The 18,933-nt window shown below is 47.5% G+C and overlaps 1 protein-coding gene and 1 long non-coding RNA gene across 4 annotated transcripts; one reads left to right on the top strand and one right to left on the bottom strand.

The window, feature by feature from the left end:
• Window positions 1–1,181: 1,181 nt before the first annotated feature.
• On the top strand, window positions 1,182–11,677 carry DHODH (dihydroorotate dehydrogenase (quinone)). 3 transcript variants are annotated; one of them, XM_061594695.1, is made up of 9 exons: window positions 1,182–1,460; window positions 2,985–3,197; window positions 3,418–3,617; window positions 3,737–3,819; window positions 4,176–4,363; window positions 4,745–4,858; window positions 5,417–5,570; window positions 5,657–5,811; window positions 10,949–11,677. In XM_061594695.1, the coding sequence occupies exons 1-9, from the start codon at window positions 1,416–1,418 to the stop codon at window positions 11,027–11,029; spliced, it is 1,233 nt and encodes a 410-aa protein (XP_061450679.1). In that variant the 5' UTR covers window positions 1,182–1,415; the 3' UTR covers window positions 11,030–11,677. The 3 variants fall into 3 exon arrangements, with proteins under 3 accessions (XP_061450679.1, XP_061450680.1, XP_061450678.1); XM_061594696.1 differs by having other exon boundaries at window positions 5,652–5,811; XM_061594694.1 differs by having other exon boundaries at window positions 5,631–5,811.
• On the bottom strand, window positions 10,580–18,610 carry LOC133369411 (uncharacterized). The gene is made up of 5 exons (XR_009758882.1): window positions 16,913–18,610; window positions 14,055–14,098; window positions 13,275–13,366; window positions 12,552–12,643; window positions 10,580–11,957 (listed from the first exon to the last, which is right to left on the bottom strand). It is a non-coding gene; the product is annotated as an uncharacterized LOC133369411 (long non-coding RNA).
• Window positions 18,611–18,933: the final 323 nt, after the last annotated feature.

Genomic DNA, 18,933 nt, shown 5'->3' with positions numbered 1-18,933 from the left:
TAGTGGCAGCCACTTCAGAGAGTTGCACTCGGACAGTCCTTGGCTGGCAGCCACCACACAGCCAAACAGAAACACCCAGACCAGCAGCAGCTCTTCCGTTTCCTTGCCGTGCTCCAACCAGGGAGGTCTCTGAGGCCTCAGCGCCATCTCAGGATGGGGCAGGAGACCGAGGACGGCAGGCTCAGCGCTCCGCTCCGTCCTCTGCAAAGGCCCAGGAGGAGGAAGCGGAGGGCAAGCCCTCTCTGTGGCTCTGTTTGCCCAGGGAAATAAGGGGAGCGGGCAGCTTCCACAAACATCAGGCAGAGAAATTTGACTGGGGAGGAGGAGGTGGTGTGTGGGACGCTGCTGGTGCTGCCGATGGCGGGGACTGTTGCCCGAGGGGGGTGGGGGCAGCTGCACCCCAGAGCTGGGGCAAGCAGACTGCAGGCCCATCTCTGGCGGGCGACTGGGGTAGGAGGGCAGCCGGGTGCTGGGGCTCAAGACATCCTGGCCCTTCCTATCGAGGGGGGGGGTTCCCTCTGCAGCTGCCAGATGCTCCCGCTGGCTTCCACCTTCACCGTTTTGCCGCCCTGACCAGCCCCAGCCAGGCACACACGCCAAGGGCGGCCAAGGGTTCACCCCCCCGCCCCATATTGTCCGCAGCCCCGGCCGGGGAGCTTGGGGGTCCTGCCCCTTGGCCCGGCCTCTCCGGGTCCTCCCTACAGGGGGTGCTTCGCGCAAGGAGGGCTTCGGACAGCCCCCCGGCCGGTTGTGGGACCTCAAGAGCCGGAGGGGGGGAAGGCGGGCTCCCCGTGGGGCTGGGCCGCAGTGTCGCCGGGTCCGCCCGTCCTCCTCGCCGCTTTTCTTTCCGGGGGGATGCCCGGGAAACTCGCCCAACGCCCCGCCCACACGGGGGGTCCCAGCCCTTCGCCTCCCAAATCCGGTGAGACTCCAGAGAGCCGCGGCGCGGCCGCCGAGCAGGGGCTGCATTTTGAGGGGGAAACTGGAGGGCAGCGGCGATTCCTCCGCGCGGGGGTCCGGCTGTCGGGAGGGGCGGACCACACTGCGCCTGCGCGAAAGCATTGGCGGGAGCCCGGAAGGGGCGCCTCTCTAGCCTTGTCTATTGTCTTTCCCGCAGCCGGAAGCGGCTCCATCCCTTCGCCCCTTCTCGGGCCATGGTGGGGGCGGCGCTCTGGGTAAGGCTCGCGTGGCAGTGGAGGCGCTTTGCAGGCAGAAGTGTCCCTCCTTCCCCCCGTGGCTGGCCAGAGCAGGCAGCGCTGGGCAAAAATGGGGAAACGGTTTGGCCTCACCTCGGGCAGCGCCCCCTCCGTGTCCCCCAGTGCTGCTGCTCGCTCTAATCAGGGGCCGGACTAGATGCGCTCTAGGTCACCTCCATTCTCGCCACCACCCAGAATCACACTCCCAGCCTCTGGTTCATGCATGGAAAGAGTTGCAGCTCTGTCACCACTATGACATCCAAGGCAGGTCTGAGCTCCACCTACTGCTTAAGAGGGACTCATGAAGTATGAGGGGCGCGCGAGAGTGTAAAGGGAAGCTGCCAGCCAGAGCAGGCAATGCTCCTTGGGGCGAGGCAGTTCATGAACCAGCCAGGCAGCTTAAATGTCGCCGCTGGGAGCAAACCGGGTGTGACTCTTTGGGGCCTCCAGAAGCCCCCCCCCAGGCCTCACCTCGGTATTGGGCTGCCCTGCAGCTAGTCCCCTTTCCTAGCAGAGTACCCAACTTCAGGTGGCAGCTCCAGCTGAAGGGCAGGCTGCAGCAACAGCACCCCAACTGGATAAGGCCAATTATAGTCAACACATCATGGCCGGGGTGGGGGGGGAGTGGTTCCATGCGCCTTGAAAGAGGTGGTGATCCAACCACTCCTTTCTGGGTTCAGGTCTGGTTATGGGGCTGAATCGGCCTTGGTCACCCTGATGGATGACCTTTATTAGGAGAAGGACGGGGGAGTGTGACCCTGTTACTCTTAATTGATCTCTCAGCAGCTTTTGATGCCATTGACCATGGTATCCTTCTGGGTCGACTTGGTGAGAAGGGTACTGGAGGCACAGTTTTACAGTGGTTCCGATCCTATCTCCAAGGTCGTTTTCAGAGAATATCATTGGGTTTTTGCCTTTTGGCCCCCTGGCAGTTGTGCTGTGGGGTGCTGCAGGGTACCATCTTGTCCCCCATGCTGTTTAACATCTATATGAAGCCCTTGGGAGTGGTCATCAGGAGATTTGGGGCAAGGTGTCAGCAGTATGTTGATGATACCCAGCTCTATTTTTCCATAACATCTGAATCAGGAGAGGCCGTGCAAGCCTTTGACTGCTGCCTGGACTCGGTGGTGGGCTGGATGAGGGCCAATAAACTGAGTCTGAATCCTAGCAAGATGGAGGTGCTGTGGGTTGGTGGTTCCTGAGTTTGGATAATTGGTCAGTTGTCTGCTTTGGATGGGGTCGTACTCCCTCTGAAAGAGCAGGTTCATAGTCCAGGGGTGCTCCTTGATCCCTCTTTGTTGCTAGAGGCCCAGGCCTTTAGTGGCATTCTTTCTGTCAGCGGGACTCAGCAAAGAGGAAGCATTCAAAGGGACTCCTTCCACATCCAGCCACCGTCGTTGCCAGATCTCAGGAGCCGGTTGGAATTGGAGGCTGTGTCATCCTTGCTTGGTGGCCTGTGAATTTTCTTTCTGAACCTCCTTTGGCACCCCAGTTATGCCAGCAGTTCCTTCAACATGATCTCTTTCTGGCTGTGCAACTGCTTTTATATTGGCTTCCTCCATTTTAGGGTCAATATATATCCCCATTTTACAGCTGGGGAGGTGAGGTGGAGTGACTTGGCCAAGGCCAGCCAGAGCGCAGTTGGGGCTTGAACCCTTTGTCAGTCCAGACAAAACTCTGGTATCTGCATGGGGGGGGGAGAATGCAGGGCCTCCTCCTTCCCTCCTGCAGGGGCCAGGTGGGCCAGAGGTTGTGGGGGGGGCTCTCTCACTCTCTCTGTCCTCCCAGCAACGCCTTAAGGAGGCAACTGTGATTCTTGGCGGAGGCGGCCTGATCTTCACCTCGTACCTGGTGGCCAAGGGAGATGAACACTTCTATGCAGCGCGGCTAGTGCCGTTCCTGCAGAAGCTGGTCGGCCCTGAGACAGCTCACACACTGGCTGTTCACCTCCTTGCTCTCGGGATCCTGCCTCGCTCCAGCCAGGCTGACTCGGATGCACTGGTGCGTGTATTTGAGGGGTGTGGGTCGGTCGGTGGGGAGACGCTGGCTAATGCACTCCTGCTCTGGACCCTGCCAGTACTGCTGATATGCCCAGCTCCTTCCCTTGGGCCTGGCATGCCCCATCTATGCATTATCACGGGTCAGGATAGAGCCTTGTTCGTCTCTGCTACTGTTTAAAGTTTTCTGCTGGTTAATGGATGCTAACCTGGCTTTTTCTCAGGGGGTGGAAGTCTTTGGGTGTCGGTTTCGGAACCCCATTGGTATAGCTGCCGGCTTTGACAAGCACGGAGAGGCTGTCGATGGTCTCTTCAAGATGGGGTTTGGCTTTGTGGAGGTGGGGAGCATCACCCCAGAGCCCCAGGAGGGGAACCCCAGGCCCCGTGTCTTCCGGCTGCCAGAGGACCAGGCCATCATCAACAGGTAGGAGCTGGAGCAGAGGCCTTTGGAAGCTCCTGCAGGGGAGGAAGGGGATGCTGCAGGGGCTGCCAGTACCGTGACAGGAGGCGGTGTTCACTTGAGCTGTTTCCACCTCCTCCTAGGTATGGGTTTAACAGCCACGGCCACGCAGTGGTGGAGCGCAGGCTTCGAGCCCGACAAAAGACTCAGCGGCAGCTCACTGATGGTGAGGTGGCTTGTGTGCCCCCCCCATGAGTCATGGGAAATTCTCTCCTCCTCCTTACTGCCACTGCAGAAGTATTTGCTTGTGGTGGTCAGATCTGATGAGGAGGGTTGCAGGAGCGTAACACCTGCCTTTGGAGGGTGGCCAGAATGGGTAACGTTGCAAGTGCCTTGGAATGGGAGGGTCTCTGGATCCGGCCCTGGTCCCTTCCTAGAACAGCTCTGGGGTCTGTCCGAGCACCAGTGGCTGCTTCTGTTTGCCTGGCCTAGTCAGCCTGACAGCAGCCCCGTCCTCCCTGGGCACCTTATGCAGCAGAGTCGGCTTTGCAGCCTCCCTGAGCGGCCTTGTGTTCTCCCTAGTGGGGCTGCCTCTTGGGATAAACCTTGGCAAGAACAAGGCTTCTGTGGATGCAGCAGCTGACTACGTAGCCGGGGTTCGGGCGCTTGGCCCGCTGGCCGATTACCTGGTGGTGAACATCTCCAGCCCCAACACGCCGGGACTGCGGGCCCTGCAAGGCAAAACAGAACTGCGCATCCTGTTGGCCAAGGTGGGTATCTTTCCCTGGGTGGTGGTGGTGGAATTAAGCAGATTATTTGCCCATCTGAGCCTGCAGTCGTTGCTTGCCGTGCAGTGTGCCTCCTCCTCTTCCTGTTCCTCTCCCTCTCTGCAGTCTGGCCTGCTGGGGAGGGTGTTGCAGAGGCCTCTGCTCTGTTGTGCGGCCCAGGGGGAGGGTTCTCCTGCCTCTTCCTCCATGGTGGCGGGGATGGGAGGCGGGCACAGGGCAGATTAGCAGTGAAACCATGGCGACTGCAGATTCCATCGTTAGTGTCTGGGCAGGTACTTAAGGCAGTGTGACGCTTGTGCCCTTCTGGGCAGCGTGGACGTGCCCACGGCCTTTGGCCAACAGCTCTGTGCCCCTTCCTGGCAGGTGCTGGCTGAGAGGGACGCCCTGGCATCCAGGCACAAGCCAGCTGTCCTGGTGAAAATTGCGCCGGACCTCACAGCTCAAGACAAGCGGGACATCGCCAGTGTCGTCTGTGAGGTGATGGACGGTGGGGGGCAGGGGTGGTTCTGTGGCCTCCTTGATGACCCCTTCCTGCGCAGACCGCCACCTCAGTTCCTGCTGGTTACTCTGGCTTTGCGCGTGTGGCTCTCGATCGGTTTACGTGAGGGATTGCTTGCTCCGTGTCTGCCTGGCCAATCCCTTCCCTCTGTGGAACTGGTGCTCCTCCTACACATGGCTGCATAATTTCCATTCTGCATTTGCAAGGAGTTGATCCTTCCTTGTGGCAGCACCTGTCCTTTGGGACTCCCTGCCTCTTGACATTAGGCAGGTCCCCTGGCTATATTGTTTTAGGCACCATCAGCTTTATTTGTTTTTAATTGTGATGCTTTTGTGTGTTTTTGGTTTTAGGGGAATGTGGATTTCAGCTGTGTTTCACTTTTGTACACCACTTTGGAGGGCTTTTTTATCAAGCAGTCTATACATTTTCTAATAAATACATTTGTGGATTGGAGGGGCTGACCTTACAGGCCATGGGGGTGGGGGGCATTGCATATGCTGTGACTCCTAAGAGTGATTGTGCTCCCCTTTTCCCAGTTAGGCGTTGATGGACTGGTGGTCACCAACACCACTGTGAGCCGCCCCAGTACCCTGCGTGGGGCTCTGCGTGGGGAAGTGGGGGGTCTGAGTGGTGCTCCACTCCGAGAGCTCTCCACTCAGCTGGTCCGTGAGATGTACTGTCTCACCCGAGGTAAGTGGACTGGGGGGGGGGAGATGCTGGTGGGAGGACCAATGCGACCCCTCCCACCAGTGGCACCTTCCTGCTCCCCAGGGCAGGTCCCCATCATTGGCGTTGGTGGAGTCTGCAGCGGACAAGACGCCTTGGAGAAGATCCGCGCAGGGGCCTCCTTGGTGCAGATGTACACGGCTCTCACCTACAGGGGGCCGCCTGTTGTGGGCGCTGTGAAGGAGGAGCTGGCGGCCCTGTTGAGGTGAGTGGGAAGTGGGGGCCCCTCCCAGCTGCTGGAGGGGGCTGCCCTAAAGACCCTAGTCAGGGAGAGATGGTTGGGGGGGAAAGGGAGTGCATTGTTATAATAGCTGGTTTTTACTTTTATTATTTCTGTCACTAATAAAAGAAAACCTATTTTTGTTAATAACAGAGTAAACCCAGAAGAATCTTGAACCTTATTCTAAATGTCTAGGTAAGCTCTGCAAAAGAGCTGCCCTCACTGGATGAGATCTTTATTGCTTTAGGAAAATGTGAGGCACTCCTACCCTTGTTGGTGGCTTCTCAAGTTCCAGCATAAAGTTTTTCACCCGCATAGGAGGTCCAGCCTCTGATACCCTCAACCGACGAGGTAACTGGGATTCTGGCAAGCATTTCCAGAAGGATCAGCAGATGGAGGCCCATGGTGGCACGGGATTGGCCAGTAGAGGGAGCTGCGCAGACCTCCCAGGGCCCGAGAATGGCCTCTCCCCACCGAGGTCATTGCACTGGGCTCCTTATAACTTTCTTTGGTACCGTTACTCTGTTTGACATTGCAAGAAGGAGCCTCCCAGCTGCCACTCCCTTGTTACTCTTTGTATCGGCGCCAAGTATCTAGTCCTCACTACTGATGGTCTGTGCTTCTCTGGCCCTTCCTCATACTCCAGTTCTGTATGTTTTGGTTTCCTCTCCTCTAGACCTGCAGCCTGTTCTTATTATTTATTTATTTATTAAATTTATATCCCGCCCTTCCTCCCAGAAGAAGCCCAGGGCGAAAAACAAAAAAAACCTCTAAAACATCTTAAAAACTGACTTTAAAATATATTAAAACAAAACATCTTTTAAAAAAAAGCTTTAAAAACATCTTAAAAAGCAATTCCAACACAGATGCAGAATGGGATAAGGTTTCTACTTAAAAGGCTATTTGAAAGAGGAAGGTCTTCAGTAGGCGCTGAAAAGATTTATATATATATTTATTTATTTATTAAACTTGTATACCGCCCCATAGCTGAAGCTCTCTGGGCGGTTTACAATAACTAAAAACAAATACAATTTAAAATACATCTTTTAAAAAACAATTACAATAACAGAAATGGTGCCTGTCTAGTATTTAAGAGGAGGGAATTCCAAAGGGTCGGTGCTACTACACTAAGGTCCACTTCCTCCTGATAACATGGTATCTGCAGGAGGCCCTCACCTGCAGAGCACAGTGATCGACTAGGTATGTGATGAAGGGGTGCCAATCCCTCGGCACTCTTCACCGTCCCAGGTAATTTATTACACCCAAGGTAAAAGAACACAAACTCTGGCAAAAGAAATGCAAGAAGACAATAAGGGATGCTAAAAAAGAATTTGAGGAGCACATTGCTAAGAACATAAAAACCAACAACAAAAAATTCTATAAATACATTCAAAGCAGGAGACCATCTAGGGAGACAATTGGACCCTTGGATGATAAGGGAGTCAAAGGTGTACTAAAGAACGATAAGGAGATTGCAGAGAAGCTAAATGAATTCTTTGCATCTGTCTTCACAGTGGAAGATATAGGGCAGATCCCTGAACCTGAACTAACATTTGCAGGAAGGGATTCTGAGGAACTAAGACAAATAGTGGTAACGAGAGAGGAAGTTCTAAGCTTAATGGACAATATAAAAACTGACAAATCACCGGGCCCGGATGGCATCCACCCGAGAGTTCTCAAAGAACTCAAAGGTGAAATTGCTGATCTGCTAACTAAAATATGTAACTTGTCCCTCGGGTCCTCCTCTGTGCTGGAAAGTGGCAAATGTAACGCCAATCTTCAAAAAGGGATCCAGAGGGGATCCCGGAAATTACAGGCCAGTTAGCTTAACTTCTGTCCCTGGAAAACTGGTAGAAAGTATTATTAAAGCTAGATTAACTAAGCACATAGAAGAACAAGCCTTGCTGAAGCAGAGCCAGCATGGCTTCTGCAAGGGAAAGTCCTGTCTCAGTAACCTATTAGAATTCTTTGAGAGTGTCAGCAAGCATATAGATAGAGGTGATCCAGTGGACATAGTGTACTTAGACTTTCAAAAAGCGTTTGACAAGGTACCTCACCAAAGACTTCTGAGGAAGCTCTTCAGTCATGGAATAAGAGGAGAGGTCCTCTTGTGGATAAGAAATTGGTTAAGAAGCAGAAAGCAGAGAGTAGGAATAAACGGACAGTTCTCCCAATGGAGGGCTGTAGAAAGTGGAGTCCCTCAAGGATCGGTATTGGGACCTGTACTTTTCAACTTGTTCATTAATGACCTAGAATTAGGAGTGAGCAGTGAAGTGGCCAAGTTTGCTGACGACACTAAATTGTTCAGGGTTGTTAAAACAAAAAGGGATTGCGAAGAGCTCCAAAAAGATCTCTCCAAACTGAGTGAATGGGCGGAAAAATGGCAAATGCAATTCAATATAAACAAGTGTAAAATTATGCATATTGGAGCAAAAAATCTTAATTTCACATATACGCTCATGGGGTCTGAACTGGCGGTGACCGACCAGGAGAGATACCTCGGGGTTGTGGTGGACAGCACGATGAAAATGTCGACCCAGTGTGCGGCAGCTGTGAAAAAGGCAAATTCCATGCTAGCAATAATTAGGAAAGGTATTGAAAATAAAACAGCCGATATCATCATGCCGTTGTATAAATCTATGGTGCGGCCGCATTTGGAATACTGTGTACAGTTCTGGTCGCCTCATCTCAGAAAGGATATTATAGAGTTGGAAAAGGTTCAGAAGAGGGCAACCAGAATGATCAAGGGGATGCAGCGACTCCCTTACGAGGAAAGGTTGCAGCATTTGGGGCTTTTTAGTTTAGAGAAAAGGCGGGTCAGAGGAAACATGATAGAAGTGTATAAAATTATGCATGGCATTGAGAAAGTGGATAGAGAAAAGTTCTTCTCCCTCTCTCATAATACTAGAACTCGTGGACATTCAAAGAAGCTGAATGTTGGAAGATTCAGGACAGACAAAAGGAAGTACTTCTTTACTCAGCGCATAGTTAAACTATGGAATTTGCTCCCACAAGATGCAGTAATGGCCACCAGCTTGGACGGTTTTAAAAGAAGATTAGACCAATTCATGGAGGACAGGGCTATCAATGGCTACTAGCCATGATGGCTGTGCTCTGCCACCCTAGTCAGAGGCAGCATGCTTCTGAAAACCAGTTGCCAGAAGCCTCAGGAGAAGAGAGTGTTCTTGCACTCGGGTCCTGCTTGCGGGCTTCCCCCAGGGACCTGGTTGGCCACTGTGAGAACAGGATGCTGGACTAGATGGGCCACTGGCCTGATCCAGCAGGCTCTTCTTATGTTCTTAATTGATCCTGGCAAAATATCCTTCCCTGCCAAGGCTGTGCATGCTCACAACAGCCCTGCAGTGCAGGTAGACTGCCACCACCCCTTATACTGGTTAACCACTCTGCACCAAGGGGGAACTCAGAGCCCAGAAAACTTGCCAGGGGTTCCCAAGAGTCAAGAGCCAAACTGGTACTCCTTGCTCTGGAGCCTTAGGCAAACACCCAAATTACACAGTAGTCACGGTCAGTGGCCAAGGTACCAGGTTCAGAACTAACCTCCTGAAAGGAACACACACTGGTAAATAGAAGTAATTTTATTAAAGAATAAAAGAGGTACACAGTTACAGCAGCAAAATGGTTCCTTAACATCCACACCCCAAAGCAGCAAGGTAAAACATAGAGTTCAGTCACAACAGAAAACAAGAAAGCTATCTAACCTAGCCTCATACTTCCATGAAGGCATTCAATTGCTTAGCCACCTCTCCTCAGAGAGATAACAGTCAGGATAGTAGATGGCAAATGGAACCTCACCGGGCAACATCAAGTAGCCATGATGGGACCCAGAAGAGGAACAAAATGTAAAAGTTTTCTGCTCATACTTATGGCAAAATCCCCAGCAACAGCCAGAGACAATTATCCAGTCAAGGGCTTCTTCATGAGGTAAGGGCCCATCAATCACCGGCCAAATGGCACATCTTCCCTGAAGCTTCCCAGACGTTACGACCTTGATGGAACCAGAAAAGGGGTCAAAGACCAAGATGCAGCCTGTTATCTGCAGGCTTTCATCAGGGGATAATGGCTTATAAGATTATAAGATCAGCAAATCGCTTTCTGTACTGTCTCAAATTTGATGAAAGCCTGCAGATAACAAGCTGAAACGCGTTGGGTTTTATCTATAATAAAAGTTCCTATTTTCCAGTATCTTGGTCTTTGACCACTTTTTTGGTTTCTCTTTTGGATGCTAGCCACCCTCTGCTTTTACGACCTTGATGGAGCCTGGCCTCTACTGACATGCGGGTGTTCAGTTGGGCCTCCCTGATTATCTGCAGGTGGGAAGTAAAACTGCCAACTCATGGTGCTAATACAGAGGCCAGATGGTAACCTGTGAAGATCCCACACTGTCAAATGAAACCCCACAATTCATTGCTACACAACCATCTTGAGTCCAGGTTTTCAGGACTGGGTATATAAGGGCCAAGACAGTCTTTCAGGTGTCCTGGTCCTAAGCTGCATAGGGCTTTGTACACCAAGACTAGAACCTTGAACTTGGCCCGGCAGCTAATGGGCAGCCAGTGCAATTCTTCCACTCCTTCCTTGCCTACTTATCTCCGTTCCCAATGACCTTTCGCTTCCACTAAGACTGCAGTACCTTCCTGTTATTTGGCAGCCTTTGCAGCTTCAGAGCAGTGCTGGACAAAAACAGTCATTAATCTACACCAGTCTTTGGCTTTTTCATTCCCCCCCCTCCCCCACCCACAGGTAACACAGAGCTTGCTTTCATCGTTTGCCTGAACATCTGTCCTCTTGTCTGTATGTGTCTGCAATTAAAAGTGCACCGTATAAAAGAGGAGGTGGTCTTGGCCCTGCTGGTGCAAGAAGCCATCCTTGGTTTCCTGTGACTCACTGGCAGGTCACAAGTCCGTCTCTCCAAGGACCTCCTTAGTTACCTTTAGTAGCAGGGCTGGGGGTGGAACCAAGGGGTGGAGTTGGTGTTTTAGGGCAATAAGCACCCTGCTTGGGGTGCGGTTTTTACCTTCCAGGCTCCAAGAAGCCAGAGAAGTGGGCTGGGGCTGCACTGAGTGGTCTGCTCACTGGGTGCTGTCTTTTTTCTGTTGCGCAGGGAACAGGGATTCCGGAGTGTGCAGGATGCTGTGGGCGCAGATCACAGCCTCTGAGGACTCCTGGCATGGGCTTGATGTGACAACAGGGACCCTCTAGGGCACAGAGATGCTGGTTTGCCCAGAGGTAGCGGCACCCAGGGTGTGCTGCTTTGCAGTCCAGCTGGCCCTCTCCCGTTCCTTCCTTGAGGGGAGCTCCTCTCAGAGTCAGGCGCCTTCCCACTATTTCTGGCAAGAAACAAAGAAGCGCCTCCCTTGCCCCGTTTCCAGAACTTCCCGAAGGGGCTTCTTCATGCAAGCTGTCGCAACCGGGCAAGCACTGTGTGTTCCTGGCATAGAATGAACAAACATTGACACAGTCAGCGGCTAGCTCAGTCTGGCTTCTCTCATCAGGAATGACAAAGCAACGTGGGGGTGGGGATTTCATGCCGTGTATCCTCAGGGCCAAGAATTCCCTCCATCTGCTGAGAACTACTTCGGGCAGGTCTGTGCAGGTGGGGAATTCCAGTCTCTCTTGGGTGGGATATAGCACAATAGGAATATGGCAGACATGTTCTGTCTGTCTCATCCCAGAGCTGCTGCCCCCCCTGAGTTTGGGCACTTGGCAGGGACATGATCAGTGGGGTGGGGTGGGGTGAAATTGTATGGTATGTCTCCTGCCTGGTCTTCAACAGGTGGTGGATCATCTGTCCACCTAGTGGGTCTTTAAATAAAGCTTTTGGTTCCTTCAACTTGGTCTGACGAGCATTGGTTTTTTTTTTCTTTCATAAACAGTGTATTTGATGTTGTTGACTTTGATGGAAACCAGCACATGACAGATTCAGAAGCAGTGGCAAGGGTGGGCAGGGCTTCTTTTTGATTAAAAGCCAAGTCCAAAGGAGAGGATCTGAACAACAGCTGAGCATAGGCGGATCCCAAGGGTGGCTGTTCTGACATGAAGAGCTTGAACCTCTGGCTCAGCAAAGAGGTAGTACGGAAGAAAAAAGTTCCACTTTCCTTCATGATACATAACTGCAGAAAACAAGCAAACCCAAGTTAAGGTAAAATACTCAATTAGAGGTTATACAAAAACAGGAAAATAAAAAATTAGTATTGCATAAAGTAAGATGTATCCTGCAAATAAATACTAAGAATGCACTCTCACGTCCCTCTTACAGGCTAACTGCCAATTAAAACGAAGTGCTCCTTAAGATGAATTGGCCTGATGCGTTTCCTCATAAATGTGGGAACTACTTGAGAGGTTAGCTCCAGGCCTTATCAAAATAAATTCAATTACAACGGTGCAATACCTCTTCTATAACTACACCTCGGCCAGAGCAATTGTTACATTTCAAGATCCCAGAATCACAAATTTGTTATACAAAAACAAGGAGAAACTCTCATGCCACCAATTATGGGTAACAAGATACTTCGAAGATTTTGCTTCGCCACAAAGCCTTCTGAATTTCTCAACACCACATCTCAATCGACACATGCAATTAAAATCGTCAAGGAAGGCTGATAGGACAGCGAGGGTAAATCTAGAAGATCAACATCCAATGACGAAATTCATCAATGCAGATTTGACAACTATCCACAATAAATCTAAGATACTGAACATGCTACCTGAAGAGTTGCTGCTTCTTGAACTGTACCCCGACTTTAACTCCGAAGAACAGTTGGAGACTATCAACAGATTGAAAAACCTTATACAGACCCTGGAAAATGTAAGGAAAGAGACTAATTCACTTGATCCACGTGACTCCCTAATCGTTTCTAATTTCCGGGATGACGTAGATTCTTCACGGGACTCTAATATGATACAATCGTTACATGCTAGTCCCCTAAACCTACCTTCAACAGTCTTCTCTCCTATTTCTGTTATCCGAATCCCAGATGATAACATCCTTGAGAGCTCCCAATGTTATATAACCAGGGAAAGTGAGCATAGAGAATTGATTTCACAACGACATACAACTATGCGCTACCCACCAAACTGACTACAACCCAACCCAAAGGTGAAAGAATTAAAAATATTATCATGGAACATTGCTGGATGGATTAGGAAATCTACGAATCAAGCTACAAAAGACTTTTTAACTTCCTATGATATAATTTCACTTCAGGAAACCTGGACTCTAAACGAACCAACTCTTGATGGCTATATATCCTTTCACCTTCAAGCAACACCTAGTGAAAGGGGAGGAAGGGCTAAAGGTGGGGTTTGTACCTTTATTTCAACCTCCCTGAAGGCCAAAACTACAACTTCTGGAAAATTACAAGATCTGGCCATTGCTCTCACCTTGGATTTTATTCAATTCTCAATAATACTTATAAACGTATACTTACCCCCTACACGAAGCAATAAAATAGCCAACAAAAGAATTTCGTTGCTTGAGGCTTTTATAACCAAGCTGATGACTGAAAATCCTGAAAAAAAACTGATTTTACATGGTGATTTTAATGCTAGAATTGGTGTCTCAGATATGGCTCTTTATCAAAAGTATCAGCAATTACCTCTATTACCAATGGAGATAGCAAATATACCATCGCGTTCTTCTAAAGATAACGGCATAAACTATGCTGGATTATTGCTAATGAAGATGTGTATGGGAGCAAATCTCATTTTGCTAAACGGTCGAACTTCTGGTGACACCAAAGGGGATTTTACTTATTATTCATCTAATGGTTCGTCCCTTATCGATCTAGTGTTTGTTCCAATAGAACTTTTCTTCTTGATAAACAAACCTCATATTAACAACCGCCCGGAAAGCGATCATGCCAGTTACTACAGAAATTAATGTCAACTTAGCGGATGTTCACTTACCTTATAGGACATTTATCAACAATGAAATAGAATTACGGCCAGCTAGAGTTAAATGGATACCCAAACTTAGTACTGAGATTTCCAATATATTAAACGCCTCGCCCATTGTTAAAATTAAAGAGGAATTGTTAGAGCCTACCCCTGACACCAATTCACTTTTTCTTTTTCAAAAACTTATGGCAAGCTTACAAACAATTATTGTAAAAAATACACGGCCTTGTTTTACTCCCTATCAATCAAAATCTAAGACGTGGTTTGATAGTGAATGCGTGGAGATCAAAAGACAAATGATGGATACTTACCAGAGAGCCACTGCCTTGGGATCCCAGGAAGACTTACAAGAATACTGTGAAGCAAAGAAAAAATACAAATCTTTAATAAAGATCAAAAAACAACAAGAAAGAAACATCTCTTGACAGAATCTACTTAACGCTGCAAAATTAAAAAACACCAATATTTTTTGGTGCCTTGTCACATCTTATTGGCCAAAATCTCAACTTCAAAATTCTGCAAATGTTCCAGCTCACATTTGGGAAACTTATTTTTATAATCTCTATCTGGACGGAACTGATCTTAGATCAGTGCCATATCCCTCCAATGAGAGCATCCAGGACTGGCCCCCAGTAAATAAAAATGAAATCATCTATTTAATTTCTAACTTGAAACCCAACAAAGCCCCTGGGCCGGATAATATCCCCCCAGAAGTCTTCAAGGCTAATGTAAATTGGTGGGCCCCTGTCCTCGCCTCGTTGTTCACGTACATTGACTCATCTTTAGAAATACCAAAAGATTGGGGACTGACCACAATTGTCCCTATCTATAAGAAAGGCCCCTCTAATGACTCGATCAATTATAGGCCGATCAGCTTAATAAACATAATTAGCAAATTATATGCAGGCCATCTACATATAAAACTAGCTGATTGGATCGACCAGAATGATATAATAGCGATCGAACAAGCAGGCTTCCGCCCGAAAAGATCAATTTTTGATCATATATTAGTACTTCATCACCTAATTAAATTAAATTATTATTATTACTTTATTTAATAATTTGCATATAGCCATTGGCTGTTGCAAAAGGAACTATAAACATTTGTACAAAATGAAATAAAACGTTCTAAGTTAAAATACAGAAAAATTCAAACAATTTGGTTACAACAACTATTTGTGACGAAGGAGGCTCTAAGTTTCTTAGCTGCCAAAGCAAAATTGGCAATAGGAATTATTATGCATGGTTGAATGGAAGATAATAGGGAAATCACTATCTGAGTACTACTATTGTTTGGTTGAATTAGTGGTAGTATAAATCTCGCTCTTGGGATAGAAAACAATGGGCATTCTAGCATATAATGTATTAGATCTTCCGGGACTTTACAGCTTGCTATGCATAGCCTGTCGGCGTGAGGGATGCCTAGGTATCTGCCATAGAGATACGCCGAGGGCATCACCTGAAAACGGAGTTCAGTATATGCTCTTTGGAGGGGGGCACTTGTCAAAATATCCAGGTAGTGGGGCCACACTTGGTTAGGTTTGATCTGAGGAAACCATTTGGAAAATTTTGAGGTAGCAATTACTAAACTGTCTAGCTTTGCATCCTGATCGTAGATCTGTTGTCGCAGGGCCTTTGCATTTAAATTAGCAAGTATAGGAGGGATCAAAAGATATTGTACCCCCAGAGCAAAGAAATTTTTGGCCCAACCCCCATTTTCCATCTGCTCCTCCCAACAGAGTCTGACCAGTGAAGAAGGATCAGCAACCGAGAATTTCTTCCAGAGTCGCAAGAATGCTAAATCGACCCTGGCCATTAGGGAGGGAGAATTGAGTTTGGCTCTTAAATGAGCCGCTGGGGTGCCCTTGGGTAGACCCAGGATTTGTTTGTAAAAAGTGTTTTGGATCGGCTCAAGGGCTAGTCGCAAAGAAGGGCCCCAGATCTCACACCCATACAAGATGGCCGGTAGAGTTTTTGTTAAATAAAGTTTGGTCATGGGTCTCAACAGTTGGCCTCCCTTGGAATAAAATTTTTTTTTCAGTAAGCCGAGGGCCCTGAGTGCTTGACATTTAATGTGGGCCAGTTGGTGGGACCATGACAATTTATTATTTATGTATATGCCCAAATATTTGAAAGTGTGGACCTGCTCAATAGAATGTCCATTTAAACGCCAGATGGATTTGATTTTGCTATATTTCCCACATGTCATTATTTTAGATTTTTTGTAGTTGATCTGAAGACATTGGGAGCATCACCTAATTGATAAATATGCGGGCAGGGAAGGAGGGACCTTTTACACGGCCTTCATAGATTTAAAATCTGCATTCGACTCAATATCTCGCCTCCGTCTCTGGTCGAAACTAAATTATCTTGGTATGGATAGACGTCTTATAGCCTTAATTCAAGGTCTTTATAGTAATACCTCATTGCAAATAAGATGTAGTACCAAAGGCCATTTATCTAATCCAGTCCCAACTTCAAGAGGAGTCAAACAAGGCTGTGTACTAGCTCCTGTACTATTCAATATTTATATTAATGATATAGTACACAATTTAACATCAGTCTCTGCTCATCCACCTATTTTGGCTAAGAAACCGAGAAACATCCTACTATATGCGGACGACGTAGCCTTGCTCTCAAGAACCCAAATTGACCTGAAACGCCTCTTAGCCAAACTAGCAACTTTTTGTTCCACGGAATTATTGACAATAAACTATCAGAAAACTAAAATAATAGCTTTTACCCGTAAAAAAACTATCCATTATTGGCAGATCCATGGACATAAAATTGAACAAGTCAATTCTCTAAAATATCTGGGCTATGTATTCCAAGCTTCAGGTAGCCATCAGATGCTTAATAAACTTATGACTTCTAATGCACGGAGAACGATGAAAGCACTATTGACGTTCTATTACTCTAAAGGAGGACAAGCTTTCCTCCCAGCTATTAAAATTTTCAATGCCAAAATACTATCACAGCTGACTTTTGGCTCCCAAGTTAATAAGAACCTGAAATTCAGTGAGTTTGAAGCAATTCAAACCATTTTTTTAAGATCCATCATGGCAATTCCTACATGAGTTCCCAATAATATCCTCAGACTGGAAGCGGGAGTCCAATCAGTAGAAACTAAGATATGGTTATTAAGGATTAATATTTGGTTAAAACTTACTTTTAACCCCATTGGTCTTGCCCCTGATATCTTAAATGACAACTTCCAATCTGTTTGGGCAGGACTAGTGACAGATAAACTTTCAAAGATAGGCTTCTCCTCCCAACTTATTTCTCTTATTGGACCTGAAGCAGCTTTTGTCAACATACGACAGCGTCTGAAACACATAGACTACCAACAACAGCTATTGTTAATCAAAAACAAAGACATAATTCTAAATTCTTTACTCCAATGCCATACTTATTAAATTTAGAAATCCCCAAATATCGTAAAGCTTTTTCTCAGATCCGAATGGACGTCTTACCTTCAGCTGTTATGGAAGGCAGATTATCCAAAATACCGTACAAAGATTGTGTGTGTCTCTGTGGGGAAGATACAGTTGAGAACAACACACGTGTACTTCTATACTGCTCTCTCTATAAGACCTTAAGGCAACAACTAATTACCCCTCTGCTGTCGCCTTTTTCTCATAAATCTGAACTTTTTTGGTTGGAATATCTCCTAGGAGATACATCTTCAAAAACAACTGTGCAAGTAGCAAAGTTTAGTGCCGCTGCCCAAAATCTACGATGCAACATTCTAAAAGATTCTTTTAACTGAGAACATAAAAAATCCCATTTTGACTCATTCGATGCTACTTTGAACCCATCTCGATCAACATTCTTATGCAATTGTAAATCTTTCTCAATCTATTAGACACTTAATTAAAAATCTATAGTTTTACTTCTTTTATATCTATTTTAAATTCAAATTTATGTATTTTACTAAAATACCATATAGCATTTAGTTATATGTACACCCTGTCTTACTATGTTTTATGCTGACCAATTGGTCGAATAAATGGATTGATTGATTCCTCATAAATGGCCTCTTCAGTCGCCAAGCATTTCTAATCCTTTAGCTTCCACATAAAAATTGAGTATGAAATAAGTAGATGAAACTTGTCCAAAGGCAAAATATTTAAATCTCTGTTAGTTTCTGATTCCATGGCAAACATCCAAATTTTGTTGTTACGTGCCTTGAAGTCGATTATGACTTGTGGTGACCCTATGAATCAGCCACCTCCTTATAAACCACCCTGTTTAGATCTTGCAAGTTCTGGTCTGTGGCGTCCTTAAACATCCAAATAAGGACAATTATTTTCAAAAATCATTAAGTCATAAGGTAGGCCTATAACTGAGTGTTTTTACCTTAACTTTTTTTTGAAAAGGGGTTCCAGCACCAGTAGGGCGCCTGCAGCAGATCTTGGAAGCTCTGGCCAGGGAAGGGAAAGGGAGTTGGCGATTCTTTGGAGGCATTGAATGCATGTTGTTTTGGTCTCCATTTGTTAAGGACCAGCCTTTCAAGCTGGGCCCTGGCAGCCAATGTGGGCTCTGCAGCAGTGACAAAACCCACCAAGGAAGCCTCCATGCTTCTGTAAGAGGAGCAGGCTGTCCTAGCTGGTCTTGATGAGGCCTGCCTTTTTCTTGAACATCTATGATGACTAGCCTGGGTCCAATGGAAACACAGGAGAGAGCAGACTCTCCACATGCTTACACTTTTCCCAGTTGCTGAATGTGCACTTTGAACAGGTGTGGGGCCAAGATGGATCTGTGCTGCGCCTCCTTGGGAGGCAATGAGCAGCTGCCCTCTGGGGCATCCATGGAGCCTGACCAAATCTAGTAGAGTTAAGAGAGGGTTTCATTTATACATTTTTAAACCATCCTTCACAATAAATAAATACCTTAAAATATAAAATTAAAAAACAAACAATTTTTTTCAGCTTAAAGCAAGGTGCATCTTCACAGCACACCAAATCTCTATGAGGAGGTAATCCCCTGTACCTTTGCACTACAACATCAGCCCCAGACAGCACGGCCAGTAGTCAGATTGACAGCCGGTGCAGTTTATGGAAAAGGGGGGCTCTATGGTCCTGAAGAGGCACAACCCACAACTCTGGCAGCTGTATTCTGTCCTAGATGCAGCAACCAGACCATCTTCACAAGTAGCCCCATGTAGAGTGCACTGCAGTAATCTAAATG

This window comes from Rhineura floridana, chromosome 13, assembly GCF_030035675.1.
Source record: "Rhineura floridana isolate rRhiFlo1 chromosome 13, rRhiFlo1.hap2, whole genome shotgun sequence".
Taxonomy (NCBI): Eukaryota; Metazoa; Chordata; class Lepidosauria; order Squamata; family Rhineuridae; genus Rhineura; species Rhineura floridana.
This window is presented reverse-complemented; position numbering and strand designations above follow the sequence as displayed.

What these genes read in the sequence shown, in the direction of transcription:
- DHODH (XM_061594695.1), top strand. Translation starts at nt 1,416, where the DNA reads ATGCATGGAAAGAGTTGCAGCTCTGTCACCACTATGACATCCAAG. An exon ending in GACCAGGCCATCATCAACAG is followed by an intron (nt 3,618 to 3,736) that starts GTAGGAGCTGGA and finishes ACCTCCTCCTAG; the next exon opens with GTATGGGTTTAACAGCCACG. An exon ending in TCGCCAGTGTCGTCTGTGAG is followed by an intron (nt 4,859 to 5,416) that starts GTGATGGACGGT and finishes CCCTTTTCCCAG; the next exon opens with TTAGGCGTTGATGGACTGGT.